This window comes from Sander lucioperca, chromosome 5, assembly GCF_008315115.2.
Source record: "Sander lucioperca isolate FBNREF2018 chromosome 5, SLUC_FBN_1.2, whole genome shotgun sequence".
In the NCBI taxonomy this organism is placed as follows: Eukaryota; Metazoa; Chordata; class Actinopteri; order Perciformes; family Percidae; genus Sander; species Sander lucioperca.
Genome location: NC_050177.1, coordinates 22323998 through 22347054, shown reverse-complemented (window position 1 = coordinate 22347054; position 23057 = coordinate 22323998). Strand labels below are relative to the sequence as shown.

The following is a 23057-nucleotide window of genomic DNA, read 5'->3' as shown; positions in this document are numbered from 1 at the left end:
TACTCCATCATGCCGAGGGGAAATCATAGCATTGTGACTGAATTTATCCTTACTGGATTCCCTGGACTTCATCCAGCGTACCAAGGAATTGTCTCAGCAGTACTGTTCTTAGTTTATGTCTTAACTGTGACAGGGAATGTTACAATTTTTTTTTTATTTGCAACCGACCGCAGCCTTCATAAGCCAATGTATTATATAATTCTAAATCTGAGTGCATGCGACATTCTCTTTAGCACAACCACCTTACCTAAGATCATCAGTAGGTATTGGTTTCAATCAGGGAACATTTCATTCACTGCTTGCTTCGTCCAAATGTACTTTGTTCACTATCTTGGTACAGTGAATTCCCTTATTCTCTTTCTGATGGCTTTAGATAGGTATTTGGCAATCTGCCATCCTTTCAGATATCCCCTTGTTCTTAAAAACTCCACTATCCTCATTCTAAGTATTACAGCATGGGTAACTGCCAGTGCACCCTGTTTAATGTTAGTTATTAGGGCATACCCTCTGCCTTACTGTGCTTCAAACATTATCAACAACTGCTACTGTGATCATGTTGGTATAACAACTCTGGCATGCACTGACAGGACTCCTTATGGTTTCCCTGCTTTTGTGTTAGCAATGGTTATGTTACTGGGACCTCTGGCATTCATACTGTTCTCATATTGCTCTATAATTAGAGCTGTATTTAAGATAGCAAATGTACAAAGTCGTATAAAATCTCTGTCCACTTGCAGTCCTCAATTGATTATAATCTCACTCTATTATTTACCCAGATGTTGTGTATATTTAGCCAGCAATGGCTTTGGCATTAAATTTAGTGATGATGTGCGAATAGTAATTATTATGCTGTATAGCCTTTGTCCCCCCATGATTAATCCACTTATATACTGCTTGAGAGCTAAAGACATGAGAGAAAGTTTGCAGAAGCAATTCAACAGAAGGGCTGTTCCACAAAAAGCACAAGTTTCAGCTATAAGTAACTGATAAACCAATGCATTATTCAATGTTTTTCCTTTCTTCTTAATAGCCATCTCTCCTTGTGAGGACTGCCCTTGTAAAAAATATTGATTGAGGCCAAAGCTGTCACAATGGTAACCATGTCATTTTGAAACATGTCTTAATTTTAGCCAATTGTTAAAGGGAGGCAAAAGGCTTCTTTTATCTGCTATGTCAAAATTATAGCTCTAACTGTGGAGGATTTTCAAATTGTCATGTGAATTGGCATTAGCTGTGTCATACGTTTTACTGTCAAAGTACAGAGGGAGCGCAAAAGTGTAGAATGAGGGTACATTTTAAATGCATTTGTAGTATTTTTATTAAAAAATTAATTACATTAAATATTAAGTATATATCAATTATTAAAATAGTGTATTTTAAATCTCCTGGGAAATAAACTGTTTATCAAGCATTCACTAAGATTCAGTTTCTATTTTATGCATTGTTTATTCAGCAGGACAATGACCAATACATTGGTATTGTACCAGATATAGCTAAAACATCATTTTAAATCTGTAGTCCATGGGTAGAGTGTACTAGTGATGCAAATGTTACAGAGATAAAAGATCATTTTTAGTAAATGAAAACCTTAGGCTACATTCTTAAAAAAAAGATACAATTAAACACCATACGAAAAACTGAGAGACGCAAAACTAAAAATAACAACCATCTGAACAAACAAGAGGAGAACAATAAAGAACAATAATAATATATTATACAGTTTCTCACTAAGGAGCACACAAGTGCCAACATCATTAAAAACATACAATTAACATATCAGTGACTATGTAAGTACAAGGAAACGGGCCAAATGATGTCTGTGGCTTGCACAGTGATAGCATGAGAGAAGGCTAGCTGTAGTCTTGCGCTGAAGTCCCGTTGTAGCAGGAAAAGGTAAACAGTGTGCAGATCGCTCCGAGAAGCAATCCTTGCAAGCCACAGACATCATTTAGCCTGTTTCCATGTAGTTACATAGTCACTGATATGGTCATAACCACTACATTGCGGGGGAGGATTAAAATTCAAGTTTTCGTCGCAAAGGCAGGACCTGTCCTCTGTAGGACATAGCCAGATTGTTGCTGGATTGTTGTGGGGAGGGGGAGGCGACGAAGGCCGGGAGGAATCAGAAGCAAGGATGCCGGTCAGGCCTGCTAGTCCGGCTAAGGGAACTACCACACATATCGCCACTGCCAAGCCTCCTACTCACAAACACCAGATCGATCACACACAAAATGGATGAGCTACAAATACACACGGAACTGCTGCGTGCCCAGTGTGGCTGAACAGATTGGATAACATGGTGATGGGCTTGATGTCATCCCGTGGGCTGCAGTGAGATGCTCCTTCAGCTTTCGGTGCAACAAATTGCAGAGTCAACGTAGTTTCGCTCCGTCCGCACCGCAGCTCTGCGTGTGTGTGTGTCAGAGCGCCGCTCTCTGTCAACAATCAGAGAGGACAGATATGCTCGCGCTTATGCGCTCTCGTGTACCGAAATTTGGCACCGTTTGATCTAACGTGAATCGGTTCTCGGTAGAAACAATGTAATTCGGTCGGTACCTAAAAAAGTATAGAGTTCAGTATCCAACCCTACCTCTGCACAACTTGAATTGTGTTAAAATAGGCTACATTGATTTTCATATATTTTGTTCTATTAAGCAATAAACAATGTGTTTTAGACTGTAGCTTAAATGTGATAAAGGAAAAAAACTACATGTTGAGTTCTCGCTGTGACCGGGAGGTCGTCGGTTCAATCCCCAGACCGACAGGATAAAAACTGAGTGGGTAAAGGACAGCGCTTGTCCCTCCCTCATCACCGCCACTGAGGTGCCCTTGAGCAAGGCCCTTAACCCCAACTGCTCCAGTGGAGCTGCTCAGTGGCCAGCAGATCAGACTGTGGTTGTACCGGACAGCTTCCAGGTATGAATGTGGAACTGCGTGAATGTGACAGGTCGTTGTTGCAAATGAGAATTTGTTCTCAACATACTTACCTGGATAAATAAAGGTTAAATAAAAAAATAACACCAAGCAGCGGCCGGTCTAACATAAATGAAGCCAAGAAATTGCCAGCGAGGACGAGTCGGCCCGAGCTACAGCCCCTCTCATTAATGCCACAAACATCCAGATGCTATATCTGATGACAGCCCTCCGTGGTAATGGAGGCTTGACTTTCTCAACAGCCTGCAACGAGGTGCTTATTAGGGATTACGGTGAAATCTATCCAGAGTGTGGATCAAAGTGGTCAAGCTGGCACACCGTCTCCAGTGTGCCAGCAGAGAGAGGCTTCTCCCTGCAGAACCGCATAAAAAACAGCGCAGCAAAGTCGCCTTAAGGCTCCTGCACACTGGCTGTGTGGCGTGAGCGTGGCATTTCTGTTGCGTGTTAGTTGTGTGGCGGCTGCGTGGCATTTTCTGTCTTTACACACCAGAAACGTGTCTGACTGCTGCTGGCCTCATCTGTACACATGGATGTTTCCCATTGATAAAATGAAATGTTAAACATAAATACAGTATATACTGATTTGATAACAGCAAAAACAACGTCGGCAGCATTGACGGCAAAATAGGCTACAGAATATATCGTTCTGTATTGACAGGTGCAATATTTGAAAATCGATAATTATTTATTTATTTTTAAATTACATTTATATCTGCATTCATGTCAAAACCTAGAGACTTTCAAACATCAAGATGTCATTTATTAAATGTATTCGTGTCAAAATTACATATAAACATCTTTCCATATTCTATTTTGCCTGGAAACGCTTCCAACACACTTGTGTGTCGCGTGAAAAATAGGCGTTGGTTCTATTTCTAGCATGCACGCATTTCTGGTGCGGACAGCCACGCAGCTGACACGCTCACTCCACGCAGCCAATGTGCAGGAGGCCTTATGCACATCGCGAGTTGCAGAAAGACAATTGTTTACAATTATTTTGATTAAAGTCGTCACTTTATAATTTTATGAGCCAGTTTGTTTGTACTGTTGTTTGTATTCTTTTATTTCCTCTGGCTAGCAAATGGAAAATAGGCCTATTTTAATTCTGATCGGCAAAATGTTATGTGTATTAATTTAATTCTTTTTGGCCTCTCTGTCTATAGCAAGTAGCCTACATTTCAATAAAAATAGTATAAATCTACATCCCTTGATAATATTATTCTTTATATAGCCTGCCTATCAATTGTTTTTAAGCGAAATAAACACGGAAAAATATTGGACCGGAACTTTTCTCATTTGACCTTACAGGTCACATGACCAGCACCAATATTTTCTAGCGGACACACTGAGTAGTACAATGATTCCTCTGAAGTAGAATTACACAGTACGTCAGTAGTATACAGTGGGGTTGCATATTTTTACTAAGTGCTTTGGGTTCCTTCTTTTTTTAAAAGATTTTTTGGGGTTTTTACTTTAGGATATACAAGAAAGGGGAGAAAGGAAGAGAGGGGCAGCAAAGGGCCACAGGTCGGATTCGAACGATTACGAATCTGTAAGTCATTTTGGGTACAATGATTCTGGAGAAAGTGACAAGCAGCAATACCACAGGCCAAGCAAACGGCACACTCCAAACAGGCCCTGCACTAGTGAATATAAAGCACAAAAGGTCAAGTCAGTTATAGCAAAACACAGAGTAATGATTTCTTTCAAATAAGACAATTCTATTTCTCATTTTAACTAGTCAGGCTGCCGTTTGCTTATACAAATTTACAATAGTGGCTCATGTGTATTCTGCTCATCTGACCCCAGCTGTTACTGTGAAAATGAAGCAGTTCAGTTCACAATAACTGTGGGGGGTGGGGGTATCAGGTAGGGGTGCACGATATTGAAAAAAATGTGATATTGCGATATCGATAATGAATATTGCGATATCGATATTAATTTTGATATTTTTAAACATATGTAAAATTACCAAAGTTATGGGAAAACGCATCAAAATACATTTATAACAAATAAAACAAGTTTTCTTATAACACAAGGTTTATTTCAACTGACGGTCATATTGGACTGGTCCAACATGTGTCTACAGAACAGGACATGTTTTACTGCTTGGACAGTATAAAATAAATAAATAAAGAGCATGTCTATAGAACAGGACATGTTGTACTGGTTGTATATACACTACAGTATAAAAAACAATGCAATGCACATCTGTTGGCTTAAAGCCAAAGTATTTCCAAGCTACCGAGGAGGAGGCATTACCCTACAGTCACATTAGCTACAAGAGATAGCTACCATTCATTTTCAATGGGAGTGGCCGTTTGGCCACGAGCGACTGCCAATCAGAGTGAAGGCAGCATGACGTATGTCAGTGGGTCATGCAAGCCCCCAGGAAGAGCACCAAGTCTAAAAGCCACCATGGGCTTAGCAGATAACGGTGGTACTGCACCCCATGGCCCAGAAAGACTTTTCACATAGACTTTGCATGGCGAAAGAAACGTCTATATTTCAGCGGATAATTTGTTTCTGGGTATATCAACTTACCAGCCCGAAAACTGAAAGGGTCCTTGTTTAAAACGTCACGTTTTTAACATTTTTAGCATTCACTAGAAGCGAATCCAGAATTATTAAATTTGTCATGACGTGCATAGTGGATGCGAGCAGACTGCGGACGCCCGCTCACATGACTCTTATCCCGAGCTCATGTAGCTAGCTGTAATAATGGATATAGCTAATGGTTGTAATTCACCATGTGTTCTATTAATACGTCCATGGTATTATCTTATGAAGTTATGATACATCCCAGGGATGTATGTATGCTGTAAGGCCTGTTAGCTACGTGGATGTAAGGTCATTAGCGTTTCCCAAACTGGCGGGATATCGGCTAGCTAGCTAGTTGCTAGCATCATCAGGGGTAGCTAGCATGGCTGTATTAAGATCTATACATAGCTAGTTATATGCCTACATAACGTTACTACAGACATAGTGATTACATCGCCTTGGTTCTCTCTTATGATACATCCGAGGGCTGTATGCTGTAAAGCTTGTAACGTTGATGAGAGCTGAAGCCATGGATGAGCTCTGTTCACGAAACTGCAGGCTAACTGCTAGCGCTAGTTATTAGCTAGCTAGTAGCACAACATAATTATTAAATATCCTTGGTTGTCTAGCTAAATACATCTATTGTTTATTTAGCTAAGCATGTAAACGATCGGGAACAACGAAAACAGTGTTTAACATTAGTGAATATTTTAGACAATGAAAACGGCGAGTTCATGAGTTCGCCACTTGTACGAGGCATGAGAGAGGAGCTCACAAACGCGCATGTTGCTACCGGTTGCTACGACAACACAAACAAATTGTTGCTAGTGTGCATGCCCATCGTGAGCCAACCAGCGTTATGGGCCAACAATGCGGAAGAGCCGAGCTCCATGTTTGCTTTATGCGCTTTTGAGCACTCTCATTGGAACGTACGGGGCTTCCCGCCGAACACTGTATCCAGTTCTCTTAATACATCCATGGGCTCAAATCAAAGAAAATAATTCAAGATGGCGGAAAACGCTTCAGGACATCGTATTTATGTATATATCTGATATGTTTGGCATTTAATCTCATATATTGTGTTACTTTTATCAAGATATAATTACTTTTAAATCCAAAAACATCGTTCTTGTGACTTAACAATACCTCTGAAGTAACTTTTAAGAAATGGTTTAAGGTAGCACCGGAGAATTTCTGTTTACTGTTGCCAAGCAACCGGGGGTAGGCTAGGCAGGTTTCCTTTCAATCTCTGTTATTTCGTCGTCTCCCAGAGCAACACTCATTTTCTTACTTTTGTGTTCTTTTTGCTCCACTCTTCGCCCTTTCTTTCTTTCTTTTCTTTCGCTTCATTTTATGGTTCTGCGGAGGCTCCACGCAGCTGATGTTTATACGTGCTCTGGTCTGGTGTGTGCGTCGAGCATGTGTGTGTGTGTGGTAGAGCGAGGTAGAAGTGAGAGAGTGATGGTGATTATCTTCAGAGTGAGTAGTGACTCTAGAGTTAGTGAGAGAAACAAAGTGTCTCCCCTGTTCTTTCTGACCACGGTGGGAAATCTGGAGCAGGAGAAGTTAACCCTCTCCTTGAATTCATGTTGTTTCTGGAGAAGGAGAACCAGGAAATGAGTCGGGGGAAATACAACGCTACCAAGTGATGGGTATTTTTCGAGAGGTGCATCAAAGAGTATAGACGTAACAAGAGGAGAAACTCAATGGAACTGCAGCTCCGCCATCTTGGACTGAATGTAACACAAAGTTCTATTGAGTTTCTCCTCTTGTTGCTTCTATACTCTTTGGGTACATGTCGGGCGGGATGCAACGCAAACAAAATATTGCGTAATTATCGCGAGACTTTCGGTATAATATCGTGCAATGTGATATCGCGATAATGATATTGAGAAATGTATTTTAATAATAATAAATGTATTTATCATTTAAATACATATAACTTGTATTGTCAGTGATATATGTCAGTAAGCAAATTGCTGTACTAGGGTCAACAATAGACCTTTCGATGCCCCAGCCCCCCTTGGGTTTTTAATGTTAAAAGTTTAACATTAATGATGGATGATGATACAACAACACAAATGAGATCCATGTGGAAGCTAATTAGTGTCTCATATGTGAGAAAAGTGTCCATGTGGGAGTGTATTCCTGTGTGTGTGTCTTTGTGCCTTAGTGAATTCTTATCTCAAAACAGTCTTATGCAATGTTGTTTTCACCAGAGTTCACATATTCCAAACACTGTGTTTTGCACTTCTGTTGAAACAATTATTTCCTCCAACTTTTTGGTAACCTCAACTCTTTAATATGTTATTTGTATAAACTGACATCTTAAATAGAGTTCCATAGATTTAGGAAAGTCAAAATATGAATGCTGTAAATTGAGTGTTCTGTAGCCTTTATGGCAGTAATACATGAGGCTTATACAGTAGCCTCACTGGTCAAAATACATGTTTGTTTATGAAGGCAAACACTGTGTGGTTTTGAACTGCCTGAACTCTGATTATCAATTATTATATTTGGTCGATTTTCTATTTATTGAGTGTATATTAGGGGTGTGAATCTTCACTGGTCACATGATTCGATTACGATTATCATGTCAACGATTCAAATCGATGCGTCCCCTCCTCAATATTATTATATATTACTACACATGTTTTCATCAACACGTTCAAGCAGTCAGATATATACAGTATGAATTCCCAGGGCCGGTTCTAGTCTGCTATATTAGGGTGGGCTGGTAGAAAAAATAGGTGGGCAACTTGGGCGGTTGGTAGCATAGAGTTTAGAGAAGTGCATTAGTGGCCCAACGGGTGCCAGCTTCCAGGCCCTGGTGACATGGCACAAACATTTGACCTAATACCAGCTGGCCTGGCAACCCAAAAGCATAGGATCTATTTGAACATATTTGGGGAGGAATATAATGTGGGGGGTCTGAAACATATTTCAGCATTAAATATTTATTATTATTTCCTGCATTCTGGTGAATTTTCATGCACCTATTTCTATCTTTTTCTGCATCAATTTATGCCGGAAAGGTCTTTATTTGTATAAAGGAAAAACACAGGGGACAAATGAAAATATAAAAACATAATGGAATATAATGAAGTAAGGCTCTGAGGCATTCTGTATTTTTCAAATATTTATTCTCCTGTAGATCAACTTTTCTCATTTAATGTTATCTCTGCTGAGTCAACACACATGTAGGCCTAGGCATGATTTACTCCTCCCTCCTCTTTTGTGTCTTTTGTTTGGGGAACTAACCTCTTTAAATGTGCACGTGGCATTTATTCATGTGAATGATAGGCTACATGAATTCAATTTAATTAATAAACACCTGGACTGTAATAGCTCAGATGTGTTTCAGCAAGAATTCTGCTCATTTTCAAAACTTTGTGCACATTCAAAATGTAACTCATCCCATCTAATTTTGAGATAAAAGATATACCGGTAATATTACGAGAATAAAGTCAAAATATTTCAAGAAAAAAATCCACCTGCCCTAAAGTCTACTGTGCATCACATTATTGCTCTGCTGATATGGCAGTATCTCATCCACACAGTCTGACAGATACAGAGATCCCCGCCAGGGTCTCTGGATGAGACAAAGTTTAGGGAAGCAGCTGAACGCTGCTCTACATCGGAGGTGGAAAACCGTAATTACGGCAGAAGCACAGACGCAGTGCCACATGTCTGCAGCAGACACACACACAGAAGCACCAGGGCTCCAGACTAACTTTTTTCACTAGGGGCGCAACCAGAAAATTTAGGGGCACACACCGTAAATCAACATGCTAACCAAATATTCACATTTCTACAAATTTCCACTGTATTACTAATAAATATACATTGATTATAGATGCAGAAATTACAATGTGCTGTTTCAAATTCAGTGTCACTTTTGAAGATGCAACATAAAAGGTTAACTGACAGCACCATCGCTGTCATGAAAAATAAAAAATATATATATACCAGCTCTAGTCTACAATTACAATGAATTCAACTTCAAATGAAACATGCATTGTTTAGGCTACTACTGAATCAATATCGGTACCGATACCTGAAATTCGGTTCCGTTACCCAACGGTACCTTTTTTTTGGTACTTTCCCTCTATAATTACAAAACAATTATTTCAGTTGTAAAAAATATTGTCAAACCTATGTACTAAGAACATTGTTATTTTATTAGAATGTTACACTCTAAATAAATTAAACAAAAATAAAAATAAAACCCCTCCCTCTCTCCTCCCAAACCCATCCCTACAACCTATTAAATTGAATAATTATTCATTTCTTACTCACTGTAACTTTTATTCTTGTATTTGTATAATCTTTTTTTAGCCTGTTTTATTTTCATCATGACCATTTTTAACTGCTCTTTAATGTTTCATGTAAAGCACTTTGCGTGTTTCATATCACAGCAAACGCTGTCTGCGTGAAGTTTTGAAAAACTGTAACCACACTTAAAACCACTTTATCGGCATTTCTGTGACTCACTGTGACTTCAACAAAACTGCAGAGCCGACGTAGTTTGCACAGTCCGCAGCTATGCGTGTGTGCGTGTGCGTGCGTTTGTGTCAGAGCTCCGCTCTCTGTCAATTTTCAGAGAGGACAGATAAGCTTGGGCTTACGCGCTCCCAGGTACCGAAATTTCGACGTTTAACGTGTAAAAAAGGGGGCAAATTTACTGGTCGCACATGTGCGACTGGATGTAAAATTCAGTCGCACACTCTCAAATTTTGGTCGCAAAATGCGACCATTTGGTCGCAGTCTGGAGCCCTGAAGCACGTTCATTATAATCAACTGGAGATGCTACACTGACTGCGGAAGCCACACTGCTCATCTCTATTTTTACAGAGAGAGTGGACACAAAGCGATGGACAGAAGACGGGGCAGTGGGCAACTTTGGAGGCGGGCTTTAGGCTGCCCACCCAATCAGAAGTTAGAAATGGTACTGGTATTTTCTGTGCAATTTTTTTCCAATGACTTTCCTTAACTTTTGATTGGGTGGGCAAGATGCACGTTTGGGTGGGCTGAGCCCACCCCTGCCCATTGCTGCCGCCGGCCCCGTGAACTCCCCTTTTTATTGTATCTGCTCTTAAAAAAGACACTTCCTGAATGTAGCAGAGTCTGAAGACAACAGACAAAAGGCAAAAACTAAAAAAGCAGCGACCGGAAAATCAACAAGCATGATCATTAGGCTATAATCGATTATGGTCTGTCACTGCTTCAATGCAGAATCATCCACGTCCGCATCGCGATGCATGGATGCAATGATTCATTTCAACACCCCTACTGTATATAATGACAAATCCCTGCCTACAAAGTCCAAAAACCCCAATTAGTCTTCAAATTTCTTATTTTGTCTAGACAAAAGTAAATGAAAAATAGTAAAGTCAGTAAGTTTAGTTTAAGTTGATTTAAACACCCTCATACGTCAGATTCCTACTGGTGATGTAGGGCTGCAGACAGGTGTAGACAGGTTCTTGTTAGAAAACTGGATACAAGTTTTTACCATTTATGTAGATGAAGCTTCTGCCATGTACTACTACAACTACAACATTACTAATACTGCTACTTCTATTTACAATTACATTATCCATAATATAAACTACAATTACCACAAACAACTGTAGTAACAATATCCACATGCAGGCATTGTCCAACAACTTAAGACAAAAAACTCATAAAATAAAAGGCTCCACATTTCATGTTAATCATTTGCTTGTTATGTTATGCTGCAGAGACATCATGAACTTAGATTAAACATGTGCTATGTGCTGAGAGACCACCATTAAACACTGGGGATATTAACACTCCCTCCTCAGTAACAATTTAGGTACACATTGGGGTTTTGTTCAAGTGCAGTCGTTTACTCATGTGGGATTTATAATCCATTAGCATTATTAAATTAATGGCTCTTCCGATTAACCCTCATGAGGTGATTGTTCCTCGCTATGCATAGTTGGCATAGCAGTATTTCCCCCCCGCTGACCAATTTAATATTAATTACTATGTTAATTGAAAAAGTCAGACATTAACACCTACTGGAAATACAGTAAGAAATGTTATGTTTCTTACTTTATTTATCTTCACAGTAACTGATTGATGTATCTCCGCTAGATGAAAAAACTAGTGTGCTAAGAGAGATTAATGTGACTGATTGTTAGTGATCCACAGAGAATAAAAAAGGAAGGAACATTGACCTTCATCACAAGCAGGTGTGGGTTGTCTTCTGGAGGGAGGGGTTTCAGTAATCTTCACAGTTTATAATATCCTGTAACTGCGCACTAAGTTCAGAGAAGTATTTCAGATCTTTTCATTATTTTAAGATCTTATTTTTGCACCATCTTAGCCTCTTGATAAATTATTTGATTCATCCTCGGCATCTGAATGTCTTCGACAACACGTAGGTGTAAAAGGTTGAGTGGTAGAAATTGATCAGCTTGTTTGTTTGTTTAAAGTCTGATAATAAGTGTGTGAATTACACACACTTCTTTTTATTTATCCTATTTTAATGCAAAAGAGTAATTGCAATAAAATGGTTGACAGTGCATATGGAGCTATTGCCACATTGCTATTGTTTAAATGTTTCAGATGATGTTTTTAACATTATGTTTTATATTTCCTTTTCAGTGTGTTCAGGAAATTTGTACTAAATTTGGCTAAGTTCCCTTAGCCGGACTAGCAGGCCTGACCAGCATCCTTGCTTCTGATTCCTCCCGGCCTTCGTCGCCTCCCGCTCCCCACAACAATCCAGCGAGCACCCGGGAGGCAACGAAGGCCGGGAGGAATCAGAACGAGAGCGCCGTCGTCTGGCCGGGGTCTGTATTTACTGTGGTAACCCTGGTAATTTCATTCCCTCCTGCCCCATCCGTGTTGGCTCGCCAGTAGCAGTGGGAGCTCTGGCGAGCAGAACCTCTCCCAACCCTCGCCTCCTACTGTAGGTCTCCCTGTCTTGGCAGGAGGTGACATTCCCTCTGGGAGCGATGATAGACTCCGGCGCCGATGAAAACTTTTTGGACATCGAAATCGCTCGTCAGCTTTCCATCCCTCAAATTCCCCTCGACACTCCCCTTCACGCCACCGGTCTTAACGGCCAGACGCTCACCACTGTCACCCACTGTACTCCCCCGCTCCGGCTCCTCACTTCCGGTAACCACCACGAGTCCCTGTCCTTTCACCTTATCCCCTCCGCAGTCTCACCCATTGTTCTGGGACTCCCCTGGCTCATCACCCACAATCCCAATGTGGACTGGGCGCGGGGGAAGATCAGAAATTGGAGTCCAGCCTGTCATTCCTCCTGCCTTTTGTCAGCTCGAGCCCCCGGTACGTCTTCTCAATCTCTCGCCTTGGTTTTTAGTAAGGACCAGGCTTTGTCCTTACCCCCCCCCCATTCGCCCCTCCTCATCCCCGTTAGGTGCAGGCTTCTTTTTCGTGTCTAAAAAAGATAAAACCCCTGCACGTGTATTGACTACCGGGGGCTCAATTCCATCACCATGAAGAATAAATATCTGCTCCCCTTAATGGATTCTGTGCACGAGTCCCTCTCCCGGTCCATGGTGTTTACTAAGTTGGACCTCAGAAACGCTTACCACCTTGTGCGGATCCGGGAGGGGGACGAATGGAAGACCGCGTTCAACACTCCGCTGGGCCATTATGAATATCTAATTATGTCCTTCTGCCTCACTAACGCCCCCGCCGTCTTCCAGGCCCTAATCAATGACGTTCTCCGTGACTTCCTGCACCGTTTTGTGTTCGTCTACCTTGACGATATTCTGATCTTCTCCCGCGACCCAGTCCAACACACGTAACACGTCCGTTTAGTGCTGCAGCGGCTTCTGGAGAACAGGCTATTCGTCAAAGCTGAGAAATGCGAGTTCCACGTCCCCTCTGTACAATTCCTGGGCTTCATCATTTAGAGTGGGCGTCTCCGTGTGGACCCGGCGAAAATGAAGGCCATAGCCGAATGGCCCACCTCTGTTAAGCAACTACAGCGTTTTTTGGGGTTTGCCAACTTTTACCGCCGATTTATTCGTAATTATAGCTCCTTAGCCGCCCCTCTCACCCGTCTCACTTCCCCCTCTGTCCCTTTCGTTTGGTCTCCGGAAGCCGCTGCAGCCTTTTCCCTTCTCAAGTCCCGGTTCACCTCTGCCCCCATTCTCACTAACCCTGACCCTTCCCTTCAGTTTGTGGTGGAGGTGGACGCCTCGGACGTGGGCGTTGGGGCAACCCTGTCCCAGCGCTCCCCCGCTGACCAAAAACTTCATCCTTGTGCCTTCTTCTCTCGCCGCCTGACTCCCACCGAGCAAAGGTACAGCGTGGGGGACCGTGAGCTGCTGGCCGTCAAGCTAGCCTTTGAGGAATGGAGGCACTGGCTGGAGGGCGCCCAACAACCCTTCCTAGTCTGGACAGATCACAAAAATCTTTCCTACCTCCACACCGCCCAAAGACTGAACTCCTGCCAGGCTAGGTGGGCCCTGTTCTTCAACAGATTCAACTTCACCCTATCTTATCGCCCCGGATCCCGCAACACAAAACCTGATGCCCTGTCCCGTCTCCATTCTCCCGATGACCCAGTGGACCAGCCAGACCTCATTCTTCCTCGTTCCTGCCTCGTTGCCTCACTGGTATGGGAAGTGGAGTCCGCTGTCTGCTGTGCCCAGTCCACGGACCCTGACCCTGGTACCGGCCCCTCCAATAGCCTCTACATCCCTCCGAGTGTCCGCTCCCAGGTCCTCCAGTGGGCGCACGCCTCCAGATTCAGCTGCCACCCGGGTGCGGCCAGAACCCTGTTCCTGCTCCGCCAACGGATCTGGTGGCCCACTGCCGAGGACTGCTGGGATTTCGTGGCAGCTTGTGAGGTGTGCGCCCGCGCCAAGCCTTCCCACCGGCCGCCCGCCGGTCTGCTCCACCCCCTCCCGGTCCCCGGTCGGCCCTGGTCCCACATCGCCCTAGACTTTGTTACCGGTCTGCCTAACTCCCAAGGCAACACTGTCATACTCACTGTTGTGGACTGGTTCTCCAAATCAGTCCACTTCATTCCTCTGCCCAAGTTGCCCGCCTCCTGGTCCACCATGTCTTCCGTCTCCATGGGATTCCCCAGGACATCGTCTCCGAACGGGGACCCCAGTTCACATCCCAAGTATGGAAATCCTTCTGTCAAGCTCTCGGCGTTACTGTCAGCTTATCCTCCGGCTACCACCCCGCAAACCAGGATCTGGGGGCGGCTCTCAGGTGTGTGGCGTACCGTATCCCCTCTTTGTGGAGCTCCCACCTCCCTTGGATTGAGTACGCGCACAACACCCTCATCAGCGTGGCCACTGGGATGTCCCCATTCACCCATGTGCACCATCGGATTTCAGCCACCACTTTTCCCTGACCTGGAAGAGGAGGTGGCGGTTCTGTCAGTCCAGTCCCACCTTCGGCGGTGCAGACGAGTGTGGAGGGAGGCCAGGGCAGCCCTTCAACGCACGGCTTCCCGGAACAAACGCCAAGCTGACCGCCATCGGAGACCTGCTCCCGCTTACCAGCCGGGCCAGAGGATGTGGCTCTCCTCCCAGGACCTCCCACTTCAGACCTATTCTAAGAAGCTCACTCCCCGGTTTGTGGGACCGTATCCCATCGAGGCTGTCCTGAATCCCACCGCCGTCAGACTCAAGCTCCCACCGCATCTCAAGATCCACCCTGTCTTCCACGTTTCTCAACTCAAGCCGGTCTCCACCAGCCCCCTCTCCGCCCCAGTGGCCGCATCCCCTCCTCCACGGATGATTGACGGCCACCCGGCCTATACGGTACGCCGCCTCCTGGATGTGCGACGTAGAGGTCGGGGTTATCGGTACCTAGTGGACTGGGCTGGCTATGGTCCGGAGGAACCCTCATGGATTCCTGCCAGTCAGATCCTCAGACCCTTCTACAGGATTTCTACAGGGCCCACCCGGACAAGCCTGGCGGTCCGCCTGGAGGCGTCCATTGAAGAGGGGGTACTGTGATGGTTGAGGTCGGCTGGCTGTGAGTTTCTGTTTTGTTTACTATTCTCTATTTTGTTTCTCAGTTGGTTTTGCCTTCTCTGTGTTTTTCTGTTGGCCTGCCCCTCTCTGTGCCTACTCTGCCTCCCCCCTCCCACTGCTGCTGCCAGCTGATCGAGCGCACCTGGCTACCATCCCATCATCACCTTCTCCCGCCGCGCACACCTGCCTTCCATCTGCAATCAAGACCAGTATTTCTACCCCGGCTCAACAGACCATCTCCACTTGATCGTTGCTCCAGTCACCTTGGTGAAACCCTACGCAAAATCTTCCCTGAAAACCTACTAATCTGCACGATTTCCTTTTCTGTGTCTATCGCTCACTCACCTTCTGTGTTTCTCTCCCACAGCCATCATCTTCATCCCCGCCTGTCACCTCCGGTCAGCTGGCTTCACCTCACGGACCCCGTCCCTCGTCACCACACTCCAACCTGCCTCCGTCTCCGTCCCCTCCAGCCTCTCCTCGCTTCCCCTGCTCTCCAGCCCCAGTGTCTCTCCCTCGGCTCCGCAGCTACGGCTCCCCCACGCTCCCTTCGAGTATCTTTTTCCAGCTCTCAGCGAAGGCGGTCGCTTTTTTTCTCCCTCTCCCTCCCAGGCCTACCCTGCTTGCTATCTTGTCTTGTGTTGTCTGTTGTTAACTTTTTAGAGACTCTCCCTGCAAGGCTCTACAAATACCTAAAAATCATGGAATTGATTAACTGGTCTCTCAACGCAATTGACACTGTATTCTCGAGGAGGAGCACTGGTTCGGGTGAGCCAGCATGTCCTGACGGGACGTTTGCTGAGGGGTATACGATGGACGGCTGAGAGAAATGGCGTGTCGTGTGTCTCTCTGCTCTTTCCGTGGAGGACGTTGAGGATATCTACCTATTTGGAACCCTGATAACTGGAATGTTGCTGATTGGAGGATGCTTTGCTCTGGTTTATCGAAAAATTGGAAAGACTTTGGTAGCTGTCCAAAGCCCAAGGAAGCTGCCTGGCCTGACTGAAGCTGTCGAAAAAGCGATCAGTTCGCAAACTGGAACTATTAATCACGTGATGGAAAACAACATGGTAATGACCCGCGGCTTGGATACCATCATGAGGAAGGTCATGGATTTGGAAAGAAAAATTGACCAGTTGAACAGTTGAACAGTTGAACAATAGAATGTATGTCTAAATTAGAGCAGCCATTCGTGTAGACAAAACAAATTTAATCTTTCGGCTCCCTTATCCTGAACGGCCTTGCCAAGGCCGTTTCTTGGAACAAACAGTCACCCTGTTGGGGCTCTGCAAGCGAGACTCTCTTGGTTCCTCCCCCGTCTTCCCCACTGCCTGCTGATTGTCGTATCGGTTCTGGACTGTTCAAGGGTGTCACCACAGCAACGTGCTGTGTTATCGCTATAACATTCTGCGGACTGGGACACTAGTGGGACTGCCGGGCTGTGCGTTTCTCAGCAGGCCAAACTCCCCCAACCTACCCCCTCCCCAGTCCCATGCCTTCGCCGCTAAACGTGCAACTGTACATTTATGTTATGTTATGTTATGTTCAGCAGTGCAAATGTACTGCTTGTGTGCTATGTGCTGAGGTGTTTTTTCCTGTTCCCACACTGTTCTTATCTTTATGAGGATAGTCTGAGAGTTGCTTTTTTTTCCCTCTCCTCTCCTTCATGTCATGCTGTATCTGTCCCTGCTATGTTATGTTATGTATGTGATTATTATTATTATTCAGTCAACTAATAAGCAAAATACCAGTGCAACAGTGCAAATATACTGTTTGCGTGCTTTAAATGTGCTCCTGCGAGAGTTGTGTTGAATGTTTTGGATGTAAAGCGCTTTGAGCTGCACTCTGTGTATGAAAGGCGCTATACAAATAAAGCTATGATGATGATGATGATGATCCTGCTGCTCCTCGCTTTCCCTGCTCCCCGGCCTCAGTGTCTCTCCCTCTGCTCCCCGGCCACGGCTCCTCTGAGTACCCCCGCCCCGACTGCCTTCGCCATCCTAGCTCCCAGTTCCCTCACCATCCTACCTGCCCTCGCCATCCTACCCTTGCTCCCAGTTTCCTCACCATCCTACCTGCCCTCGCCATCCTACCCTTGCCCCCTATTCCCTCACCGTCCTAACTACCTTGCACCTGTCCCTGGCGTCCGCCTCCCCACTCCCTTTTCCCCTTCCTCAATAAACCTGTTTATTGTGAGCATCTGCGTTTGAGTCCGTTCTGTTCCCCAGCGTAACATTATTATAGTTTTGCATTTTTCATTAGTTTTTATTTCTTTTTCGTTTTGACTTTTTGTTTTCAAATTCAGTTTAGTTTTAATTAGTTTTTAAAGCGGGTTTGCTAGTTGAGTTTAGTTTTTATTTTTTGAAAATGCTTAGTTTTAGTCTTTTTTGTAATATGGGTTACTTGTCAGGGGCAAGATTCAAAAAGATCAGAAAAAGTATTGTGTAATAATAACTCAACAAAAACATCATACAGTTTTAGAAATATGTATTCATAATTTATTCAACAATAACACCAGTACATACAATGTACATATGATGATGAGCACAAATATGTAAACATATATAACATATATGTCTACACAAGACGCTGCAGTAAGTGCAAAATGTGTAAGTGACGTGTACCAGGAAAAAAAACTTAACAGCCAACAGACTAAAGAAGACATACATCAACAGGTGTTTTGAACTTTGGTTCGAGTAAAGTGGCGAACTTTTTGAAGTCAATCGACTCACACAGTTGTGTAGACATCCCAGTATCAATCCACATATTAACCCACGTTTCCCCCCGTTTTTGGTGTTCCTGCGTATGTACTAACCAGCAGCTATCAGATCACCGGTGAAAGCCCTCCTGTAGTGTTCTCTGTCCTACGGTTGTCTCTGTCATGCTGCCTGGCCCTGGACCCATACATCCATGCCCTGTACCGGGGTTAGCTTCTATTTCGGGGGAGGGGGGCTTTGCGTTCTCCTTTACCTTGTTAAGGTAAGCTAGGTTAGCCTCCTTGTGCGTGCTTCTCAAATGTACTTTCAAATTGGTGGGATTTTTCCCTTTAATAAATTGTCCACATATTTTACCACCTTCCACTGCAAAGCACTTGGTCTTATCTGACAAAGTCATAATCAAATAGGACTCTGCTGCTTTCTTCCGACTTTCAGTACCGCCGTGATGCCAGGCGAGGGGCATGGACTATGTTGTGTTCAATTTGACATGGAATGTTGGAATTTCTGGGTTCCCAGTCAGAAACTATATATGTCTATGGCATAGACTGTATAAAACAGGTCTATAGTTGGAAATGTCAACTCTGAAAGATATAACGTTATTTGCTCTGTGAAAGACATTGACAAAGATGAAAACTAAGGACATTTACTCAATTTAATTTAATTTTAGTTAGTTTTGCAAACAGACATTACAGTTTTAATTAATTATCGTTTTTAATTAATGTTGTTTCCCACCTTGTTTTCGTTCGTTTTCATTAACGATTATAACTACGGCTGAACGATTAATTGCATTTGCGATAATATCGCGATATGTTAAGACGCAATGTCCTAATCGCAAAGGCTGCGATTTGGTCACGTGACTCGCAAGAGCAAATCAGTCTGCACCCACAGAGAAAGCATCAACTTAGCACGCTAACGCTACGCCGTACTTTGAGCAGATTTCTGTCATTCAAACAACTCTGAGTTGTAGTTTAAAACTTTTACAGCCATTTTAATAAAATGAAGGGTTTTATTCGGGCTTGAGTTCATACATGCAGTTAATGGATACAGGTACGCAGAACTGAGGGCTCGGTTAGCAACGATTAGCTCTGATTAGCGGTTAGCTCCAGTTAGCTAGCTCCGTTATAAAGATATGGAGTGGAGGAGACTGCCACGGGGAGGGGTAACAACCAGACTCTGATAAATGCTGTTCGGGGAGCTTTCACAGCAGCGTGGCTGTGTTGTTTCAACGGTTTTATTAGTACAGTTAATCCCACGGCAAGACCAGCAGCAGCATGCTACAACTAACGTAACGATAGCCTTTCTGTCTCTGAGTGCAACATTGATGCACATAGACCTGTCGCGATAGTCAATAAATCAATTAATCGCACGGTAGGGTTGCACGATATTGAAAAAATGTGATATTGCGATATCGATAATGAATATTGCGATATCGATATTAATTTCGATATTTTTAAACATATGTAAAATTACCAAAGTTATGGGAAAACGCATCAAAATAGATTTATAACAAATAAAACAAGTTTTCTTACAACACAAGGTTTATTTCAACTGACAGTCATATTGGACTGGTCCAACATGTGTCTATAGAACAGGACATGTTTTACTGCTTGGACAGTATAAAATAAATAAAGAGCATGTCTATAGAACAGGACATGTTGTACTGGTTGTATATACACGATTACAGTATAAAAAACAATGCAATGCACATCTGTTGGCTTAAAACCAAAGTATTTCCAAGCTACCGAGGAGGAGGCATTACCCTACAGTCACATTAGCTACAAGAGACAGCTACCATTCATTTTCAATGGGAGTGGCCGTCTGGTCACGAGCGACTGCCAATCAGAGTGAAGGCAGCGTGAGGGCAGCGTGACGCATGTCAGTGGCTCAAGTCGAAGAAAATAATTCAAGATGGCGGACAACGCTTCAGGACATCGTATTTATGTATATATCTGATATGTTTGGCATTTAATCTCATATATTGTGTTACTTTTATCGAGAAATAAATACTTTTAAATCCAAAAACATCGTTCTTGTGACTTAACAATACCTCTGAAGTAACTTTTAAGACGTGGTTTAAGGTAGCACCGGAGAATTTCTGTTTACTGTTGCCAAGCAACCAGGGGTAGGCTAGGCATGCCCAGGAGCACCCACAAGCAAGTGCATGTCGCTCTCTTTTGTAGCTAATACTTTTGGCCTCTAAAGTTTCTTTTCAATCTGTTATTTCGTCGTCTCCCAGAGCAACACTCATTTTCTTACTTTTGTGTTCTTTTTGCTCCACTCTTTGCTCTCTCTTTAGCTCCTTTCTTTCGCTTCGTTTTATGGTTCTGCGGAGGCTCCACGGTGTGTGCGTCCAGCATGTGGGTGTGTGTGGTAGAGCGAAGAAAAGGTGAGAGTGACGGCGATTTTCTTCGGAGCGAGTAGTGACCATAGAGTGTTAGTGAGAGAAACAAAGTGTCTCCTCTGTTCTTTCTGACCACGGTAGAAAATCTGGAGCAGGAGAAGTTAACCCTCTCCTTGATTTCATGTTGTTTCTGGAGAAGGAGAACCAGGAAATGAGTCGGGGGAAATACAACGCTACCAAATGATGTGTATTTTTCGAGAGGTGCATCAAAGAGTATAGACGTAACAAGAGGAGAAACTCAATGGAACTGCAGCTCCGCCATCTTGGACTGAATGTAACACAACGTTCTATTGAGTTTCTCCTCTTGTTGCTTCTATACTCTTTGGGTACATGTCGGGCGGGATGCAACGCAAACAAAATATCGCGTAATTATCGCGAGACTTTCGGTATAATATCGCGCAACGTGATATCGCGATAACGATATTGAGTCGATATATTGTGCAACCCTATCGCACAATAAAAAAAATTTGCTCGATAATTTTTCTGGCCGCGATAATTTCCATTTGCATGCTTGTTTGTTTTCCTTGTCTCTCTCTCTCTCTACCAAAGAGACTGGAGAACCACTCTCGGTTCCTTAGCGTAACGAGGAGTGAACCCTCTTGTCAGTCGCATGGTCTTTGTGGAGGCGGGACTCCGGGCGGAGAGAGAGAGAGTGAGACAGAGAAAACGCTAGTAGTTGGTGCAGGTTTTCCCGCAGCACTTTGCAGTTTAGGCGCCGTCAAAAAAAGAAGACGTATATGAGCGATATCCGCCGTGTTACTCGGCGTCCTGTTTTCTCGCTTTCATTCCAAACCACGCAGTTGACAACCTGCAGGTGGAGGTGTGGATACAGGCACGGACATACACGCCACGGGCTGCTGTGGACTTGTCAGTCTTGCAAGCGGTTTCAGGAAAGTTGCTGCATGTGTCCGACAATGCACAGAACATTAACCGGTACAAGCCTACAGCTGTCAGTGTGTCAGAGGCTCCCGGACGGTGAACTGAGACTCCGTTACCTGCTTGTCAAAAATCGCCACTTACTAGTTAATGAATTAGCCTAAGGTAAACGCTAGCTATAAGTAAACAGAAGTGACGTGGTGGCTGGCATCTGTTTGTGTGTGTGTGTGTGTGTGTGTGTGTGTCGGCCCGCCACGCCCCTGCGAAGCTCCGACCTGCAGAGGAGCAGAAGAAAGTATAGCTGCACCTTCGCCAAAATGAAGACTGAAAAACAGAACTATTTTGGTACAAACATTTACTCGCCATGTGGCAGATAGCCACACAGATATAGATAGATATAATGTATTAATTATATATTATTTAAATTTAATAGTTAGTGTTTAATAAATAATTGTTAAATGTAGTACAGAGTCTGTAGTCTATCGCAAACACTCGAGGAATGCTGCAAACATTTGACAGCCAGTACGAATTAACTGGGAGAACATATGTGTCACAAACGGCAATTCCACAACTGTCCAACAGCGTGACAGACGACATACTGACATTCTAAAGGAGATCAAAGACATATTGTGGATATTTAAAATGTCTTCCAGTTCCAGTGTTAAATATTCTTTAGAAATAAAAGTTTATTGATCTTTGAAAATGTGTACCTGCATTATTATGCCATTATCATTATATTAGATGAAAATGGTCTCAGAACAACAATATTATCATTTATCGCAATAATTTCTGGGACAATTTATCGTCCAGCAAAATTTGTTATCGTGACAGGCCTAGATGCACACGACACGCAACTTCATGAGGGGAGGGAGGGACTGGAGGCAGCTCCTCTGTGTGCGCTGTAAAAAAAATACACTGTTTAAAAAGTGCAATCCACATGTTTACATATGTTTATTACATAATTAAATGTAAATACTACTAAGTGTGGTAAAGCCACATCTTTGTTTTTATATTTCTGCAATCTGCACTTTAGTTTGTGTGATTTCTTTCTGACTTTCATATGAATGTTTACACCAGGCTTGGTCAGTGCTCAATATACTACTGTGATTTGAAGTAGTTAAAAAAAAGATGTCATTCATATTGAATTCATGCATCACCTGATTTCATCATCACATCCAGGCCTGGCCTCCAGGAAAGACCAGTTTGTTTAATTTATCTAATCTTGTATTGTTCATACTATACATATACTATTTATTGCTTGTCTTTGTTGAATAATACAGAAGACAAGGAGCTTAAAAAATAATCGCATATTGAATCGCAATCGCAATATTTTTTATTTGTAGTTGTTGTATTTTATTAATTATTAATATAATTATTAATTTGATTATTTTCAAAAATCGTTCAGCCCTAATTATAACCTTGATCCGTAGTAATTAGGACATATTTAATCAGCAAGGTATGATGAAGTATGCACTGCATAGTGCACACAGATTATCCCACCCCACATATGTCATTACGTCGGTTCCTAAAGAGCCTTTATAATATGCAGTGCACTGTAACCTTGATTGTCAGTGTTGGGAT

The 23057-nt window shown here is 43.3% G+C and overlaps 1 protein-coding gene across 1 annotated transcript; it reads left to right on the top strand.

Annotated features, from left to right (window-relative positions):
• On the top strand, positions 1-1076 carry LOC116048505 (olfactory receptor 13C2-like). The gene has a single exon (XM_031297651.2). The coding sequence runs from the start codon at positions 10-12 to the stop codon at positions 985-987; it is 978 nt and encodes a 325-aa protein (XP_031153511.2). The 5' UTR covers positions 1-9; the 3' UTR covers positions 988-1076.
• Positions 1077-23057: the final 21981 nt, after the last annotated feature.